General features: G+C 44.5%; 1 protein-coding gene across 2 annotated transcripts in view; it reads right to left on the reverse strand.

Moving 5' to 3' along the window:
- The window catches only part of LOC121563580 (serine/threonine-protein kinase SIK3 homolog), a 48,857-nt gene that overhangs the window by 12,913 nt on the left and 16,041 nt on the right, over positions 1–19,903 (reverse strand). The window contains exons 2-16 of one of the 2 annotated variants that reach the window (XM_041875424.2): positions 16,873–16,989; positions 16,579–16,642; positions 16,119–16,280; positions 15,872–15,996; positions 15,394–15,517; positions 15,148–15,266; positions 14,859–14,969; positions 14,600–14,734; positions 11,368–11,445; positions 9,070–9,179; positions 8,751–8,907; positions 8,459–8,608; positions 8,033–8,106; positions 7,408–7,542; positions 6,009–6,150 (exon numbers count right to left, since the gene is read on the reverse strand). In XM_041875424.2, the coding sequence (XP_041731358.2) occupies positions 6,009–6,150; positions 7,408–7,542; positions 8,033–8,106; positions 8,459–8,608; positions 8,751–8,907; positions 9,070–9,179; positions 11,368–11,445; positions 14,600–14,734; positions 14,859–14,969; positions 15,148–15,266; positions 15,394–15,517; positions 15,872–15,996; positions 16,119–16,280; positions 16,579–16,642; positions 16,873–16,989 (1,803 nt within the window). The remainder of the gene's footprint in view (positions 1–6,008; positions 6,151–7,407; positions 7,543–8,032; positions 8,107–8,458; positions 8,609–8,750; positions 8,908–9,069; positions 9,180–11,367; positions 11,446–14,599; positions 14,735–14,858; positions 14,970–15,147; positions 15,267–15,393; positions 15,518–15,871; positions 15,997–16,118; positions 16,281–16,578; positions 16,643–16,872; positions 16,990–19,903) is intronic. The other variant, XM_045212963.1, reaches the window with a different exon arrangement.

The following is a 19,903-nucleotide window of genomic DNA, read 5'->3' on the forward strand; positions in this document are numbered from 1 at the left end:
CTTCACTATTATTCTGCAATGTATAAAATAGTAAAAATAAAGAAAAACCCTTGAATGAGTAGGTGTTCTAAAACTTTTGACCGGTAGTATATATTAAAAAATCTTGCATATCTTAATTTCCACAATTAACGAATAATATGCGTAATAATGTAGGCAGTTCATGCAAAGGATTGTTACCTATTACCAGGATTGCCATTACAAAAATTACATTTGTGCCAAACAATTATTATTTTGGCCAACAATTATTGTGATTAGGGCTGTTGCGGGGACCGTATTACCGCCACACCGGCGGTCACGAGTCATGAAGGCAGTCAAATTCCACATGACCGTTTAGTCACGGTAATTATGCTTCTCCAAGTTCTGATGCTGCTGCTGGTCATTAGTAACCTACCAAACTTGCTAACTGCCTGGTACTCAGCACTCTATTGTCCCTCTAAACACTCTGACATCAATGCAAATGTATTCGAAAATCGAATCGAACACTTAATGAGAACCCATGAGCTCATGTTGCGCAACATTTCGATAGGCTATGGAATTGCGGGAAAAAACTGAGTGATGGCTGCTAATAGAAAGAGGAGGATCCCATCAGCTTTCTATAGGCTAGGCCTACTATATTTATTTCTCAACTTTCCTAATATTAAGCACATTGCTTATATTTACAACTGGAGTATAGCCTACCTGGCTGCCATGAAAATGAACCACGGGAAAAGCGTCCTCCATTCGCTATTTAAGTGCATAGATTACATGTATTTTTTCCTGCTTCCCATTTCGATACAGGTGTATGATAATGGTCCATTCTAAATCAAAACAAATGTCACACATATATTATTTTGTATATGTAAAGACAAGATTAAATCAAGAATAGTCTGATGGGTGACAATATTAGCCTATCACTTGTGAATGATATATTATCACTTGTGAGTGATGCCCAGCATAAGAAACAATGCGTTTTTTTTGCAACTTTTTCTAATCATAGTCGCACACCTCATGTAGCCTAGCCCATAGGCCTATATGTTTTAATAAGATTTGTATCACAACTAAAGTGGCCTAAATAACTTATTAAAATTAAGCACATTAATCCGCTTTACAACGGGTGTAGAGCCTAACTGGCATATATAAGCAGCGTGTGAGTTTCAAGTTTGGGGAAGACCATTTTCACCATAAAAATGCACTTTTATAATAAAAGCATTACATGCATAATTGCATTTGCGGTCACTTTTGATAATGGTGTTTTCATCTAATGAAACATTTGCGCTTATAGCCTACTACCATGTGCACATTGCTGCACATATAATGTGAAAAAATAGCCTAATAGTTTATCAACATTTTAAGCTAAACATTCTGATCAAAAAAGTTTTGGGATGCTAGTGGTTGTATTAATTTGGGATTTATCGCATCCCACAACTGTCCAGACTATGTTTGGAATATTTATTTCTCGCACAGAACAGGTCAACTTTTGTACTATGGGGGATAGTAGATTGACATAGGCTAGTGCTTTTGCTGTTCGTTAGGCCTACTCAGTAAATGTGGACAGTTCTTCCAATATCTTCAACATGCACCTCGGAATTGGATAAGGACGAGCACAGTTGCGTCCCCGATGTCTGTCTTCACTTGTAGCCTGTGAGAAAGACCTGATCACGTGACAGAGAGCCATGTGAGTGAGAGGCGCTTCGGATTGCGCAGCACACTCATGGAGAAGGGCACAACGCAGCACTACGGGCTGCAAAAGGCATGGATTTTTTTAGGGTGCACTATGGCCACAAAGGGGATGCCGCCGTGAATTTTGAGGCAGTATCAAGTGCTTGTCAAATTGTGAATGAGAGACTATTGGAGTGTGTACAGCCTGCGCAAAAAAACAAAACAGAGCTCATGCCTTTCAAGCAACTTTTTTCAAATCATCATTAGTCTCATCATGCAGCCTTACAATGTATTAAAAATCTAAACATATAGCCCAACGTTTGTAGAACTAAAGTTACATTAATAACTCTAAATTAAGCATATAGGAGTACCTATTTCTTTGTTAAACGCTCAACACAGAATAGCCGCATTTGCCAACTCCTTCAAATCGTTTGGAGAAAATATTTATATTTTATTCAGCTTTGTTCAATTGTATTCTTCATACTATAAAATAATATAAAATAATGCCACGGAATTCTAAGAAAATCTTGTCTGCAAAATGAACTAGTGTAGCCCACAGCCATTTGGCATAGCCACATCAGGACATAACATAAGGACAACTCAAGAGTATACTATTATTTTCTTCTGAAATAGACTACATTTTCCTCATATCATGCTTCTTTAGACCTGTCTAAAATAAGTAATGGATTTATTCGTGAAGGTGTAGGCTATATTACATGTATTTATTATACTTTTTTTAATGGCTTGTAGGCTTTGTGGAAGCCAGGAGATACTAAATCTGTTTATGTTAATTAACGGTCAATTACCGTGAGACCGACAGTTATTTGCTTGACAATCACCGGCTGACAAAGTTTTGTGACCGCCACCACCCTAATTGTGATTCATGCTATATTGTCACTAACATCATTACCCCATAGCAACAGATGTGGGATACATACTCATACACACTCAACCCCTTTCCCCCACAAACAACCACAAGCTCAGATGCTCAAAAGTTGTTCCATCCTCGAGCCCAACTCAAGAAAGGACTTGATGTGCGAATGCATATACAGTTGCAGCTGTTTGAGACGGCATGCAAAAATGGGGAGATTTGATTAACCAATGTCAAATCCTAGCTGATGGAGAAATTCTTTGTATATTATGCTCATCCATCAGGGGGCTTTGGCTTTGTAGGACCGACCCTGCCAGGCAGGCTCAGAATCTTGAGGGGCCAGTGCTGCTTTAGTGGGTCTCTGACCGCATTTATCTTTCTGTTTTGGCTGAGTGTAGGGCTAGATACAGATAAAGACTTCTCCTTAGTGTATGGGTCGCTCAGGTGGGTGTCTAGGGTATAGGGTTGGGGACCGTCCCATCATGATAGGACAGTAAATCAACTATATTTATATATATATTTTTAATGTATATCCCATATCTGCACAAGACTGAAAGCTCGCTCTCACAACCCCTGCTCGCAGACACACATGGGCTCTGAGATATGTAACCATTTGCCTTTTTCACTCACTTAACTTTACACTCACTTAACACACTTTTCCAAACAACCCCCCCCACCATCACAATACACCCATACATACCCACATACTTGTTTCAAAAAATTCTAAAAAATAAATAACGGAAAAGTGGTGCGTGCATATGTATTCACCCCCTTTGCTATGAAGCCCCTAAGTAAGATCTGGTGCAACCAATTACCTCCAGAAGTCACATAATTAGTTAAATAAAGTCCACCTGTGTGCAATCTAAGTGTCACATGATCTGTCACATGATCTCAGTATATATACACCTGTTCTGAAAGGCCCCAGAGTCTGCAACACCACTAAGCAAGGGGCACCACCAAACAAGCGGCACCATGAAGACCAAGGAGCTCTCCAAACAGGTCAGGGACAAAGTTGTGGAGAAGTACAGATCAGGGTTGGGTTATAAAAAAATATCCGAAACGTTGAACATCCCACGGAGCACCATTAAATCCATTATAAAAAAATTGAAAGAATATGGCACCACAACAAACCTGCCAAGAGAGGGCCGCCCACCAAAACTCACGGACCAGGCAAGGAGGGCATTAATCTGAGAGGCAACAAAGACACCAAAGATAACCCTGAAGGAGCTGAAAAGCTCCACAGCGGAGATTGGAGTATCTGTCCATAGGACCACTTTAAACCGTACACTTCACAGAGCTGGGCTTTACGGAAGAGTGGCCAGAAAAAAGCCATTGCTTAAAGAAAAAAATAAGCAAACACGTTTGGTGTTCGCCAAAAAGGCATGTGGGAGACTGTACTCTGGTAAAATGAGACAAAAATTGAGCTTTTTGGCCATCAAGGAAAACACTATGTCTGGCGCAAACCAAAACACCTCTCATCACCCCGAGAACACCATCCCCACAGAGCAGCATGGTGGTGGCAGCATCATGCTGTGGGGATGTTTTTCATCGGCAGGGACTGGGAAACTGGTCAGAATTTAAGGAATGATGGATGGTGCTAAATACAGGGAAATTCTTGAGGGAAACCTGTTTCAGTCTTCCAAAGATTTGAGACTAGGACGGAGGTTCACCTTCCAGCAGGACAATGACCCTAAGCATACTGCTAAAGCAACTATTGAGTGGTTTAAGGGGAAACATTTAAATGTCTTGGAATGGACTAGTCAAAGCCCAGACCTCAATCCAATTGAGAATCTGTGGTATTACTTAAAAATTGCTGTATACCACCGGAACCCATCCAACTTGAAGGAGCTGGAGCAGTTTTGCCTTGAAGAATGGGCAAAAATCCCAGTGGCTAGATGTGCCAAGCTTATAGAGACATACCCCAAGAGACTTGCAGCTGTAATTGCTGCAAAAGGTGGCTCTACAAAGTATTGACTTTTGGGGGGTGAATAGTTATGCATGCTCAAGTTCAGTATTTTTGTCTTATTTTTTGTTTGTTTCACAAAAAAAAATATTTTGCATCTTCAAAGTGGTAGGCATGTTGTGTAAATCAAATGATACAAACCCCCCAAAAATCCATTTTAATTCCAGGTTGTAAGGCAACAAAATAGGAAAAATGCGAAGGGGGGTGAATACTTTCGCCTGTCACTGTATGTCCTCTGTTTGCTGTGTTTTTATCCCTACCATGTTGATTCTGAGTACTTTTGTGTTCCAGTTCGTTATATTTGAAGATGTATTATTTAGCTAATTATCCTTTCTTCTAATGCTGTCTTTTCTATTTATAAAATACTATAAATAGAAAGTTGAATAATAATTATTTTACAACATTCCCTACCATCTTGAATGATATAGTGTAGTTGTAGTTTATTTCTTTATCAATTGTTGTATTTGATTGTTTCCCTGTATATTTTCTTATTACAATCCCTACCATGGATAGTATTGGGTGTTCCATTATTCCACTCCTCTATGGGAACTTCGTAATATTTAGAATAGCCATGGAGTGGTCTTGGTATCGCGGAACATTTGGTTATCAATATACAGTTTATCGACTACGAGAACTACACGTTTCCCTTTTAATCTATTCTCCTTGAAGAGTGTGTACAGAACATTGCGGCGTTCTGCAATTTTCTTCGGGAACTGATCATTCATGCCTATTTCCATGCCAGCGAGTGTGTGGAATTATTTTTGATTTAGAATTGCCCACAAAAAGAAAACATGTCATCCATAGCCTGCACTCGAATAGCGAATGGAGGTTACGTGCGGTTACGTTTTTAATATGAAAGCATAGGCGGCGCGTCCATAAGGCTAAGGGAAGCTAAGCTTTCCCTAAAGTAAATTGAATTAAATTGCCAAAATTATATAGCCAAATTAGCCTCCTCCTGTCTATCCAGAAATAAATAAAATAATTCAAAGTAGGCTACTAAAGCATGATTTTGCCACAGAGGATAATTAGCTTCTTTAAAAAAAAAGTTAATTGTTTAAAATCGTATTGCCTACAGACGGAAGGATTATTGTTGAGTTGCAAAAAGTAGAGAGGCCAAGCAAAGTATATCGCAATATTTCAAAATACAGTTGCATAGCCTATAGAAATGTTGTGCAACATGAGCTCACGGGCTGTTTGATTTTATTTTCGACAGCATTTGCATTGATGTCAGAGTGATTAGAGGGACAACAGAGCGCTGAGTACCAGACCATTAGCGACTGGCAGTTAAGTAAGCTTGGTAGGCTAATGACCATCAGCAGCATCAGAGTGTAATTTTGGAGAAGCCTAGTTACCTTGACTAAATGGTAATGTGGAATTTGACTGCGGTAATACATACGGTCACCGTAACAGCCCTAGGTGTGGGTTTACAACACCAGGTGGGGGTGTATAAAACCCGGTGGGGGGGGTGTATAGAACCAGGTGGGGGTGTACAGAACCAGGTGGGGGTGTATTGAACCAGGTGGGGGTGTACAGTACCTGTTTGAGCTGCCTGATGAGGCTGCTGTTTTCCAGGTGGGCCTTAAAGGCCTGGATGGTGGTGGCTCCATCGGAGAAGCGCCTCACGGGGGAGAAACGCTCCATGGGCAAGTGCAGGGTGTTACAGTCCTTGTAGCTGGACCTGGGGAGGCGCAGAGCCGCACACACACAGACACACAGATCCAGATGCATAGACAGGAGCCAGACATAGACAGGAGCCAGACATAGACAGGAGCCAGACATAGACAGGAGCCAGACATAGACAGAAAAGGATACAGAGGTGAAGTCGCAGAAATGGATACACAGGTGAAGTCGCACACAGACACAGTCATACACAGATAGAAAAATGAAAAAAACACATTTACATGAGCTACTCTGGTCTCTCTGCATCATAATGTCACTGTAAACACAGAGCTGATCCTAGAGCCGTGAACACCGGATCCACAGCAACACACAGCAGGACTGCATCCGTGTCTCATCATACCAAGTCCAAACCAAGACCTGATCGACAGGCTCATTTGGAGAATCCCATACCTGGCTGTAACATCTAAGCGTCCTTCATTTGCGGTCATCGAGAATAGCTAGCTAGAGAAATCAGAGAATAGCTTAGGCTAACTTAAACTGGCTGTGGAATGAACAGTTTGGGATAATAACGATGTTTCTCCTAAACAGAGTTGAACGTGTTCAATCAATATCAGAAGATCAACGGCCGGCCGTATGTATCAAGCATCTCAGAGTAGGAGTGCTGATCTAGAATCAGTTTTGCAGTTTAGATCATAATGAATAAGAGATGGAGAAGAGATGGGGGGATCTGATTCTAGATCAGCACTCCTAGTCTGAGATGCTTGATACATAGGGCCCGTCCTGGCCAGACAGACCTCATCCAATGAGATGGCAGCTTCTCCACAACCGACTGTCCAATGGCTGACCTGCAGCTCAGGAGGAGAACTCGGAGCAAGGCTCTGATAACAGTTCTGTTACCTAGCATACCCCTGGTTCACTAGAAGTCCTCATATTGTATGCTTCAAGCTGGTGACTGATAGTGTAACCTGCATGGTGCACTGTTGTCCAGGTCCCTGCTCCTGTGTGCTGGCTGGCGCCCATGCATGCCCCCCTGGTGTGGACTTTCAGCTCATTATAGAGTGAGAATATGTGTCTCGGTGAATGTCTCTAAAGTTCCCGTACCCCTACCCTGCCTCGCTGAATGCTGGGGCCCATGCATACCCCCCCCAGTGTGGACTTTCGGCTCAGTGAAGGGGGTGTATGTGTGTCTGTGCGCCTTAGTGATTGTGTCCCTATCTCTAGTTACTGTCCCTGGTCCCTCGTTGCTGTGTGTTGGGGCCCATGCATGCCCCCCCTGGCCTGGGGTGTCTGTCAGCCTCAGTGTGGGGCCCCTCACCGGCAGTGCTGCTCCGGGGCCCACCCCCTCTGCCGGGAGCCCTGGGGCCTCTGCGAGTCTGCCAGCGGCTCACCGCCGTGCGCTGTGCTCATGAGCGCGTGCGTCGTGTGCCGCTTGGAGCGGTTCGCCAAGTACCTGGGCCGCGGGGAGGGAGACAGGAAGCAGCACTGGTCAGCTCTCTGTCCTCATTGGCCCTTGCGTGGGGGAGGGGCAAAACCACCCTCCCCCTTCCTTCAGGCAGGACGAATCACATATCAGATAACTCCCACAACCCCCCGTTCCAATTTGAGGATTGGATTGTTTGAGCAAGCTTAGTGTAAGCGAAGCCGTGGCAAAATAATTGGGCGGCATAATTTGAAATGAGAGATAGACATATTTTAAGAGGAGATTTAGAGAGGTAGATTTGGTAGAAGTTGGAGAAGAGTTGATTGATTGCCTTATGAAAGCCAGTTGCGTGATGGAGAGGGGGGGAAGAAGGCACCGGAACAATAGTGGCCAGGTCCACCGGTGGCAGAAAGCAGTGCTGCAGCCTACTTGCACCTCGACTCCCAGTAACCCAGGAACACCAGCGCTTCTACGGTCACGCCCCAAAACCCCCCTGTCCCTGTCACCCTCCCAGGTTTACCTCTGCACCGCCTCCTGGTCGGGTTCCCCGTCAGAACCCTCCTCATCCACCGGAGCCACAGCCGGGATGGGGTGCTGCGAGAAGGAGGGAGAGAACGGGAGGAGGAGATGGAGAGAACATGATGAGGAAAAACAATGTTGGACAGTGACACTCTGAAAACAGGTGGGGGGTGTATAAAACAAACTGTCACCTCAGTAGACAGAGCAGGTACATAGCAGACTGGACTAGACAAAAACTATGCTCTTAACAGACCTCCATTCAAATACTATTTAGGGTATTTCAATTACTTTCAAAGACATTTGGGAAAACACAAGTAGTTGAATATTGGAATGCATTTGGAAATGCACTGGAAAAGTACTGGCATGTATTTAAAAAATACTCAAATACAAATAAATACTCCCAAGCATTTGAAATAATGGGACTCACAGGGTTGGCGACCAGAGGGGACTGTCCCCGTGGCCTCTTCAGTAGCTGGGCGTGCAGCTGGATGTTGGCCCCGCCGTCCGAGGCCCTGCGACCCAGGGGTCCCATGCCATTCAGCAGCTGCAGGGTGGGGGGCTGCAGCAGGGACTGCTCCTGGAGGGACAGAGAGAGGGAGGGGCATCAGTGTGGCCCACACATATATAAATATACATGGACTTTGTAACTATACTCTGTCATACCACACATACATACATACATACACAAAAAGAAACACACATGCCTTACGATCCCTCACCTTGTATTCCAGCTGCTGTGTGGGCTGCAGGTGTGGGTTCTGGGTGGGCATCAGTGTGTGTATGTGGCCCATGGTAGGGGGCATGGGGAAGGGGGGCTGGGGGGCCACACGGGGGAACCCAGGGGGCAGCTTCTGCAGATCCTCCTGCATCTCCGTCCTGATAGAGAAGAACACAGTCAGTAAGGAGATGCAAGCACACACGTACACACCCACACAGACAGAAAGACAACCAGCTAGATAGCCAGACAGCCAGCCAACCAAACAGCCAGAGACAGACAGACAAAACGGACAGGCGGGAGAGACAAGGTGTATACAGTACCTGGGGTCTGGGACGCCCACAGTGTGACGCCTCATGGACAGGTATCGAGCCATGGCCTCTGGAGACGGCTCCTCCGCGTCATCACTGTCCAGGGCCATGTTTCCGTCCGGCTACACAAAAGACAAATAATATCTGTATGTGTAACAATGCATTTGTTTCTGCATTTGTGTATGTGGTATGTGTATCTGAGCAATTCAGAGTTCGATATACAGTCCCAGTCAAAAGTTTGGACACACCTACTCATTCAAGGGTTTTGCTTTATTTTTTACTATTTTCCATATTGTAGAATAATAGTGAAGACATCAAAACTATGAAATAACACATATGGAATCATGTAGTAAGCAAAAAAGTGTTAAACAAATCAAAAATATATTTTAGATTCTTCAAAGAAGCCACCCTTTGCCTTGATGACGGCTTTGCACACTCTTGGCATTCTCTCAACCAGCTTCATGAGGAATACTTTTCCAACAGTCTTGAAGGAGTTCCCACATATGCTGAGCACTTGTTGGCTGGTTTTCCTTCACTCTGCGGTCCAACTCATCCCAAACCATCTCAATTGGGTTGAGGTCGGGTGATTGTGGATGCCAGGTCATCTGATGCAGCACTCCATCATTCTCCTTGGTCAAATAGCCCTTACACAGCCTGGAGGTGTGTTTTGGGTCTTTGTCCTGTTGAAAAACAAATGATAGTCCCACTAAGCGCAAACCAGATGGGATGGCGTATCGCTGCAGAATGCTGTGGTAGCCATGCTGGTCAAGTGTGCCTTGAATTCTAAACAAATCACAGAGTGTCACCAGCAAAGCACCCCCACACCATCACACCTCCTCCTCCATGCGGAGATCATCCGTTCACCCACACTGCGTCTCACAAAGACACGGCGGTTGGAACCAAAAATGTCCAATTTGGACTCCAGACCAAAGGACAGATTTCCACTGGTATAATGTCCATTGCTCATGTTTCTTGGCCCAAGCAAGTCTCTTCTTCTTATTGGTTTCTTTGCAGAAATTCGACCATGAAGGCCTGATTCACGCAGTCTTCTCTGAACAGTTGATATGTGTCTGTTACTTGAATTCTGTGAAGCATTTATTTGGGCAGCAATCTGAGGTGCAGTTAACTCTAACTCTACTTATCCTCTGCAGCAGAGGTAACTCCGGGTCTTTCTTTTCTGTGGCGGTCCTCATGAGAGCCAGTTTCATCATAGCGCTTGATGGTTTATGCGACTGTACTTGAAGAAACATTCAAAGTTCTTGAAATTTTCCGGATTGACTGACCTTCATGTCTTAAAGTAATGATCGACTGTCGTTTCTCTTTGCTTATTTGAGCTGTTCTTGCCATAATATGGACTTGGTCTTTTATCAAATAGGGCTATCTTCAGTATACCACCCCTACCGTGTCACAACAAAACTGATTGGCTCAAACGCATTACGAAGGAAAGAAATTCCACAAATTAACTTTTAACAATGCACACCTGTTAATTGAAATGCATTCCAGGTGACTACTTCATGAAGCAGGTTGAGAGAATGCCAAGAGTGTGCAAAGCTGTCATCAAAGCAAAGGGTGGCTCATTTGAAGAATCTCAAATATAAAATATATTTTGATTTGTTTAACTATTTGATAGTTTTGATGTCTTCACTATTATTCTACAATGTAGAAAATAGTAAATAATTAAGAAAAACCCTGGAATTAGTAGGTGTGTCTAAACTTTTGACTGGTACTGTATATGAATCACAGGGTAATATTACTGTAGGATCCCACAAAACAACACAATTACTGTGCGGCCTAGATACAAAGTTCCTAAATTCCTACTTAAAAGGCCCAGTGCAGTTTTACATATTTCCACACTATGAGATTGGAATAATACTGTGAAAATTATGATAATGCCCTTTTAGTGTAAGAGCTGTTTGAAAAGAAAGCCTGAAATTTCAGCGTGTTTTGGTGGGCTAGAGTGCTGGCCTGTCTGGTAAATTAGTTAATAGACCAATCAGAAAGAGAGTTCCAAACCTCTCTGTTTATAGCTAGTTTTTAGTTTTCCCCTCCCCAATCAGACCACAGTCCAAGCAAAATTCTTGCTTGAGAAATTGCTCTTTGCTAAGAAGCAATTATTATTATTTTTTTCCAATTTTAATTGAAAACAATCACAGTAAGGTACTTAAATGTTACCCAGAACGGCTGCATTGGACCATAAAGTGTGCTAGGAGGCTAAGCTTAAAGTGATAATTGAAAACAGGCCACCATGTCAGTGTCACTAGAGCAGCTGCATTGAAGGATTGCGTAATGGATGTGAGTGGACTGACTAACCTCAACGATCTGGTTCTCTGGGTTGATCAGCTGGACGTGAGGGACATTCATGCTAACAGGATTACCCTGCTGATCCGTCTGCAGGAAAAAGACACGCACACACACACAAACACACACAGAGAGACACACACACACACAGGTGAGGTCACTCAAGGATTGCACTGATTGGCTAGCAATTTGCTCTGGCCTGCTGCTAGGTGGATGTGGGTCACTCAATTCACCCCAACGTAACGGATGGAAATGAGGATTGTCACTCACAGGCATCCTTCCTTCAAATTGCCTTTTCACTATAATATGTAATATATAATATGCCATTTAGCAGATGCTTTTATCCAAAGCCACATACAGTGCCTTCAGAAAGTATTCGCACCCTTTGACTTTTTCCACATTTTGTTGTGTTACAGCCTGAATTTAAAATGTATTAAATTGAGATTTCATGTCACTGGCCAACACAGAATACCCTGTAATGTCAAAGTGGAATTATGTTTCTTGACATTTTTACAAATTAATTAAAAGATTAAATGCATTGAGTCAATAAGTATTCAACCCCTTTGTTATGGCAAGCCTAAATAAGTTCTGGAGTAAAAATGTGCTTAACAAGTCACATTATAAATTGCATGGACTCAATCTGTGTTTAGTGTTTAACATGATTTCTGAATGACTACCTCATCTCTGTACCCCACATATACAATTATCTGTAAGGTCCCTCAGTCGAGCAGTGAATTTCAAACACAGATTCAACCACAAAGACCAAGGTGGTTTTCCAATGCTTCGCAAAGGGCACCTATTGGCAGACATTGGATTTCACTGTGTGCATGGTGAAGTTATTAATTACACTTTGGATGGTGTATCAATACACCCAGTCACTACAAAGACAGAGGCGTCCTTCCCAACTGTCTTGTTGGAGAGGAAGGAAACCACTCAGGGATTTCACCATGAGGCCAATGGTGACTTTAAAATAATAATAATAATAATAATAATAATAATAATAATAATAATAATGCTATTTAGCAGACGCTTTTATCCAAAGCGACTTACAGTCAAGTGTGCATACATTTTTACGTATGGGTGGTCCCGGGGATCAAACCCACTACCCTGGCGTTACAAGCGCCATGCTCTACCAATTGAGCTACAGAGGACCACAACAATTACTGAGTTTAATGGCTGTGATAGGAGAAAACTGAGGATGGCTCAACAACATTGTAGTTACTCCACAATACTAACCTAATTGACAGAGTGAAAAGAAGGAAGCCTGTACAGAATACACATTTTCCAAAACATGCATCCTGTTTGCAACAAGGCACTAAAGTTATAGTGCAAAAAATGTGGCAAGCAATTAACTTATTGTCCTGAATACAAAGTATTGGATTTGCCTCAAACATATTTTGAAGCATAGTGGTGGCTGCATCATGTTATGGATATGCTTGTAATCGTTAAGGACTGGAGAGTGTTTCAGGATAAAAAAAGAAACAGAATGGAGCTAAGCACAGGAAAAATCCTAGAGGACAACCTGGTTCAGTCTGCTTTCCACCAGACACTGGGAGATGAAATCCCCTTTCAGCAGGACCATAACCTAAAAACACGAGGCCAAATCTACACTGGAGTTGCTTACCAAGAAGACAGTGAATGTTCCTGAGTGGCTGAGTTACAGTTTTGACTTAAATCTGCTTGAAAATCTATCGCAAGACCTGAAAATGGTTGTCTAGCAATGATCAACAACCAATTTGACAGATCTTGAAGAATATTTAAAAGAATAATGGGCAAATGTTGCACTATCCAGGTGTGGAAAGCTCTTAGTGACTTACCCAGAAAGACTCACAGCTGTAAATCACTGCCAAAGGTGATTGTAACATGTATTGACTCAGGGGGTTGAATACTTATCTAATCAAGATAGATTAGTGTTTTATTATTTATTTATGTACGAATTGTATAATTTCCTTCCACTTTGACCAAGTATTTTGAAGAGAATTCAATCCATTTTAATCCCACGTTGTAACACAACAAAATGTGGAAAAAGTCAAGGGGTGTGAATTCTTTCTGAAGGCACTTGCATGCTTGCATATATTTTCCATACGGGTGGTCCCAGGAATCGAATCCACTGCGTCATCCTCTACCAACTGAGCTACAGAGGACCACTAAAGTCCTAAAGTCAGTCCCTCCAGGATTCCATGATTGCATTTATTTTTTAATTCAGCAATTGCCCGCATATTATTTACATTTTACATTTTAGTCATTTAGCAGACGCTCTTATCCAGAGCGACTTACAGTTAGTGAGTGCATACATTTTTCATACTGGCCCCCCGTGGGAATCGAACCCACAACCCTGGCGTTGCAAGCGCCATGCTCTACCAACTGAGCTACAGGAGGCCTATTATGCGAGGGCTTGGACATTTGACCTAGCACTGCACTATTTCCACAGAAAACAGTCAAATCATGGCAATATTTTGGCACAGTACAAAAAGAGGGCTTGCAATTTCAACCAATCAACATATAATATGGTTCAATCAAGCCAAGCGTCAACAAACGTTTCCCCTCGTCAGCGCATTTTCGCACCAAATTGGACAAAATCATCACATATTTGCATTTTAAACTGCAAATATCACAAAAAATATATTCTCAAAATCTTGGAGTGAGTGTAAAGTACTAATCTCTCAAATACTAAATTACTAAGGCACTAAAATGTTCCATAGGTTAAACAAGCGTGAGCTCTGACAAGGGAGTGAAAATTAATTCCTATCCAGTCTTGTCAAATTTTTTCCTTATACTGTCCTGATCCCGCAACAGTTCTATAACCTCTGAACTTTCCTGTCTGGATAAAAATCACTCCAGTCCCATGCTCATTTTTACGTGCAGAAATAAGAAATAACTTCCTCCGTTAGCTGCTCTTCTGTCTGTCCCCCGGCCGCTCTGCGTGTGAGTAGCCATAGCAACTGCTCCGTTTGGCTGCAGCTCAGTGCTCACAAGACAGTTGCCTGCACACACAGCTGATAATAACAACCACATTACGCGGTTTTGGCAATGAAGGCATCCCTTCTACTTACCCAGAGTCGGATGAATTCATAGATCTGGACTTTGGGCCACGATTTCGAAACATTTGCCCTAAACCAGATTAATTGGCCGGAGGTCTTTGGCGCACATATCTGCCACCCTATCGACAATCTATTCTCTTTCATATAATCTTAGTAACCAATCAGATTCCTTAGAATCTGTAGATCTGAGGGGCAAAGGTTACCTGTACAGCATTGAGAGGGTAGCCGATGGGACGGGGCGTGGGCGGGGCCACGCGCAGGGTCTTGTGTTTCTTCAGGCGGTCGGAGAGCAGGCTGTAGATGGCGCTGTAGTGATCGTACGCATCAGTGTGCAGAGACTGGAGAGACAGGGTGAAACGAGAGCGCCGGTCAGCCAAGACAACTGTAAGCCAATGGCATTTCATATGCACAACAGCGTTTGTCTACTGCAACAATGTTGTCTAGTGTGTGTGTTGGTCCCACCTGGAGCGTGCGCTCGCGGTCCAGTCCCATCTCAGACATGGCCAACAGCACCTGCTCGTTAATGAGCTCTGTCTCCCTCTCAGACTTCACCTGCTCACATTCCACAATCAACTGAGAGAGAAAGAGAGACAGTGAGAGAAAGAGTGAGAGAAAGAGACAGGGAGAGAAAATCCATTAAAACGTTGGGTCCATTCTTCATTGAGTCCATTGAAATCAAAGACGATGGGTCAGAGCAGTCTTGCCAGATCATCCAAAAGCAGCTCGATGGACCCAGAGTTTGGGAACTCACCCTCTCAAACTCTGGGTCAGGGTCTCCCTGCTTCATCCACTTGTTCTTACAGATCTGCTCCATGGAGAGGCGTCTGCTAGGCTCCAGCACCAGCATGTGTCGGATCAGGTACTCACAGTCTGTCAGACAGAACGCAACGTCAGAAGCAACACTGGTGATAGTTATACACTTAAACAGCCAGTCAAACACTGTAGAAGACACCATTGTTTCAACTTGCAAGGTATTAGTGCTGGCATCGGGTCTCACCTGTGGACATGAAGAAGGGGATGCGGAACTTCCCACTCAGCACCCGGGCCCTAAGGTTCTGGAGGGTGCTGCCGTCAAACGGCAAGGCACCGCACACCAGAACATACAGCACCACGCCCAAACTCTACAGAGAGAGAGAGAGAGAGAGATGGAGGGAGAGCGAAAGATAGAGGGGAAAAGGAGGATGAGGAGAAGTAATCCCTCATAGGTGAGAATCTACCCTTTTCCAAAAGTGGGCACATGCACACTCCCTGTCATTGATTTGAAAGCACTGGATTGGGGTGTAAGTATTGGCTGGAGAGAATGTCCACCGTTGTTAAATCCATGCCAGGAAGTGTGCCAGGAAGTGTGCAAGACAAATGCACACGTTGGGAAAAGGGTGGAGAATTGGGACGTAGCCATGGTCCAGTATAGGCTATGAGGAGTAGCTGTGGTTGTTTCTTATAGGAACTAGGATTACTAAAACTAGGACACTGACCCAGATGTCCACTTTGGGTCCATCGTACTCCTTCCCTTCGAAGAGCTCTGGGGCAGCATAGGGAGGACTCCCACACCAGGTCTTTAGCAGCTGGCCTCGGGAGAACAGGTTACTGAAGCCAAAGTCTACCATGGACCGAGGAGGAGGGGAGTACAGAAAAAAAAGAGAAGTCAGGGAAATCAACCTGGTCACTCCTAAAAATCCGTTGGAAAACTACACACACTCACACAAACACTCTGTACTATACCTGCTATCTTGATGTTGAGGTTGTGGTCCAGGAGCAGGTTTTCGGCTTTCAGGTCTCGGTGGACGATGTTGCGGCAGTGGCAGAAGTGGACGGCCGCCACGATCTGCTTGAACTTCCGCCGCGCGTCCTTCTCCGCCATCCTGCCGTGGGCCACCAGGTGGTCTGAACATACACAGGTGAGAGGTCAAAGTTCAAATTCAGTTCATTTGCCTTTTACAGGAAGTTTGCTTCGCATTTCTCGAGCTCCACATCACAACTCAACATTGAAACAATGACGAAGTCAAACCCATGATCACAGACAAACAGATAGTCACTAGTCAGAGCCATTGACATAGGTAGCAAAGCCATACAATTGGGTGCAGGTGGAGAGGTCAAATGTGACTAGGTGGAGAAGTCAAATGTTACTGTGTGAGCATACAAAAAGACAATAGCTCACTACAAAAGTCAGACAGAAACTTACCGAAAATCTCCCCGCCACTGGCATACTCTGTTACTAGGTATATCATCCTCTCGGTCTCCATCACCTTATGGCAGACAGACAGACATTTGCATTGACAATATAACCGCTGCAGTCAGCATTACTAAACACACTGCATCAGCGGTGTGGATCCGGTGTTGGGTGAAGTTGCCCTTAGACACTGATCTTGGGTCAGATTTGCATTCTCCATACAAATGGTTAAGGTTGGGGGAGGGGAAGCTGATACTAGATCTGTACTTAGGGCAAACTCCACTCCGGAGCTGTGGATCTACTGACCTGGTAGAGACGAATGATGTGGGGGTGCCTCAGCATCTTCATGATTTGCACCTCCCTGAAGATCTTCTTCAGGTTCTCATCGTCCAGCTGCGTCTTGTCCACTATTTTGATGGCCACCTGAACAGAGACAGAAAGACAATGGAGTGGGAGTTAGTACAAGATATTTATTGAACCGTTTCAAGCGAACCAAAACCATTTGAGTGAAATGATTCATCAATGAGTGACCATACTCGACTCAACAACCGGAGGTCAAAGACAGAGTGGCACCCTAATGGCACCCTCTTTACTCCACTCATTTCCTTCAGGGCTCAAACGGCTCTGGTCAAAGGTAGTGCACTGTATAGGTAAAAGGGTGCCATTTGGAACACAGACGGATTGTTCATATCAGACAATCAGTTACTTCCTTTGGCTTAGATAAAGAACCACTGGAACACCAAGACTTGAGACATAGAAAGCCAAGATTCCTACCCATCTCACACCATCCGCAAAAGCCAGGATCCTAAGAATTAGCCTAATAGGTTCATCATATAATAAATAATACATGGGTTTTATAAAAAGCCTAGCGCTTGTCAAAGACCCAAAGAGGGTGCGCTCCTACAACCAAGCTGATCCCCCCAGCTAACCTGACATTGACAGAGACAATGACTCAGATGTCAGTGACCTTAGGGGAGGGGTAATTTACATAACGCCACTAAAATAACAAGAATGAGTTGTACAAGGCCATTAATCAACAGGAAAACGCTCATCCAGATGCAGCGCTCCTAGTGGCCGGGGACTTTAATGCAGGGAAACTTAAATCCGTTCTACCTAATTTCTACCAGCATGTTAAATGTGCAACCAGAGGGAAAAAAACTCTAGACCACCTTTACTCCACACACAGAGACGCATACAAAGCTCTCCCTCGCCCTCCATTTGGCAAATCTGACCATAACTCTATCCTCCTGATTCCTGCTTATAAGCAAAAACTGAAGCAGGAAGCACCAGTGATTCGGTTAATAAAAAAGTGGTCAGATGACGCAGATGCTAAGCTACAGGACTGTTTTGCTAGCACAGACTGGAACATGTTCCGGGATTCTTCAGACAGCATTGAGGAGTACACCACATCAGTCACTGGCTTCATCAATAAGTGCATCGATGATGTCGTCCCCACAGTGACCGTACGTACATACCCCAACCAGAAGCCATGGATTACAGGAAACATCCGCACTGAGCTAAAGGGTAGAGCTGCCGCTTTCAAGGAACGGGACTCTAACCCGGACGCTTATAAGAAATCCCGCTATGACCTCCGACGAACCATCAAACAGGCAAAGAGTCAATACAGGTCTAAGATTGAATCATACTACACTGGCTCTGACGCTCGTCGGATGTGGCAGGGCTTGAAAACTATTACAGACTACAAAGGGAAGCACAGCCGCGAGCTGCCCAGTGACACAAGCCTACCAGACGAGCTAAACCACTTCTATGCTCGCTTCGAGGCAAGCAACACTGAAGCATGCATGAGAGCACCAGCTGTTCCGGATGACTATGTGATCACGCTCTCCGTAGCCGATGTGAGTAAGACTTTTAAGCAGGTCAACATTCACAAGGCCGCAGGGCCAGACGGATTACCAGGACGTGTACTCCGAGCATGTGCTGACCAACTGGCAAGTGTCTTCACTGACATTTTCAACATGTCCCTGACTGAGTCTGTAATACCAACATGTTTCAAGCAGACCACCATAGTCCCCGTGCCCAAGAACTCTAAGATAACCTGCCTAAATGACTACCGACCCGTAGCACTGACGTCTGTAGCCATGAAGTGCTTTGAAAGACTGGTCATGGCTCACATCAACAGCATAATCCCAGAAACCCTAGACCCACTCCAATTTGCATACCGCCCCAACAGATCCACAGATGATGCAATCTCTATCGCACTCCACACTGCCCTTTCCCACCTGGACAAGAGGAACACCTACGTGAGAATGCTATTCATTGACTACAGCTCAGCATTCAACACCATAGTGTCCTCTAAGCTCATCACTAAGCTAAGGATCCTGGGACTAAACACCTCCCTCTGCAACTGGATCCTGGACTTCCTGACGGGCCGCCCCCAGGTGGTAAGGGTAGGTAACAACACATCTGCCACACTGATCCTCAACACGGGGGCCCCTCAGGGGTGCGTGCTCAGTCCCCTCCTGTACTCTCTGTTCACCCATGACTGCATGGCCAGGCACGACTCCAACACCATCATTAAGTTTGCCGACGACACAACAGTGGTAGGCCTGATCACCGACAACGATGAGACAGCCTATAGGGAGGAGGTCAGAGATCTGGCCGTGTGGTGCCAGGACAACAACCTCTCCCTCAACGTGACCAAGACAAAGGAGATGATTGTGGACTACAGGAAAAAAAAAGAGGACTGAGCACGCCCCCATTCTCATCGACGGGGCTGTAGTGGAACAGGTTGAGAGCTTCAAGTTCCTTGGTGTCCACATCACCAACAAACTATCATGGTCCAAACACACCAAGACAGTCGTGAAGAGGGCACGACAAAGCCTATTCCCCCTCAGGAGACTAAAAAGATTTGGCATGGGTCCTCAGATCCTCAAAAAATTCTACAGCTGCACCATCGAGAGCATCCTGACTGGTTGCATCACCGCCTGGTATGGCAACTGCTTGGCCTCTGACCGCAAGGCACTACAGAGGGTAGTGCGTACGGCCCAGGACATCACTGGGGCAAAGCTCCCTGCCATCCAGGACCTCTATACCAGGCGGTGTCAGAGGAAGGCCCTCAAAATTGTCAAAGACTTCAGCCACCCTAGTCATAGACTGTTCTCTCTGCTACCGCACGGCAAGCGGTACCGGAGTGCCAAGTCTAGGTCCAAAAGACTTCTCAACAGCTTCTACCCCCAAGCCATAAGACTCCTGAACAGCTAATCATGGCTACCCGGACTATTTGCACTGCCCCCCTCACCCCATCCTTTTTACGCTGCTGCTACTCTGTTAATTATTTATGCATAGTCACTTTAACTCTACCCACATGTACATATTA

The sequence above is a fragment of the Coregonus clupeaformis genome, chromosome 5 (genome assembly GCF_020615455.1).
Source record: "Coregonus clupeaformis isolate EN_2021a chromosome 5, ASM2061545v1, whole genome shotgun sequence".
Taxonomy (NCBI): Eukaryota; Metazoa; Chordata; class Actinopteri; order Salmoniformes; family Salmonidae; genus Coregonus; species Coregonus clupeaformis.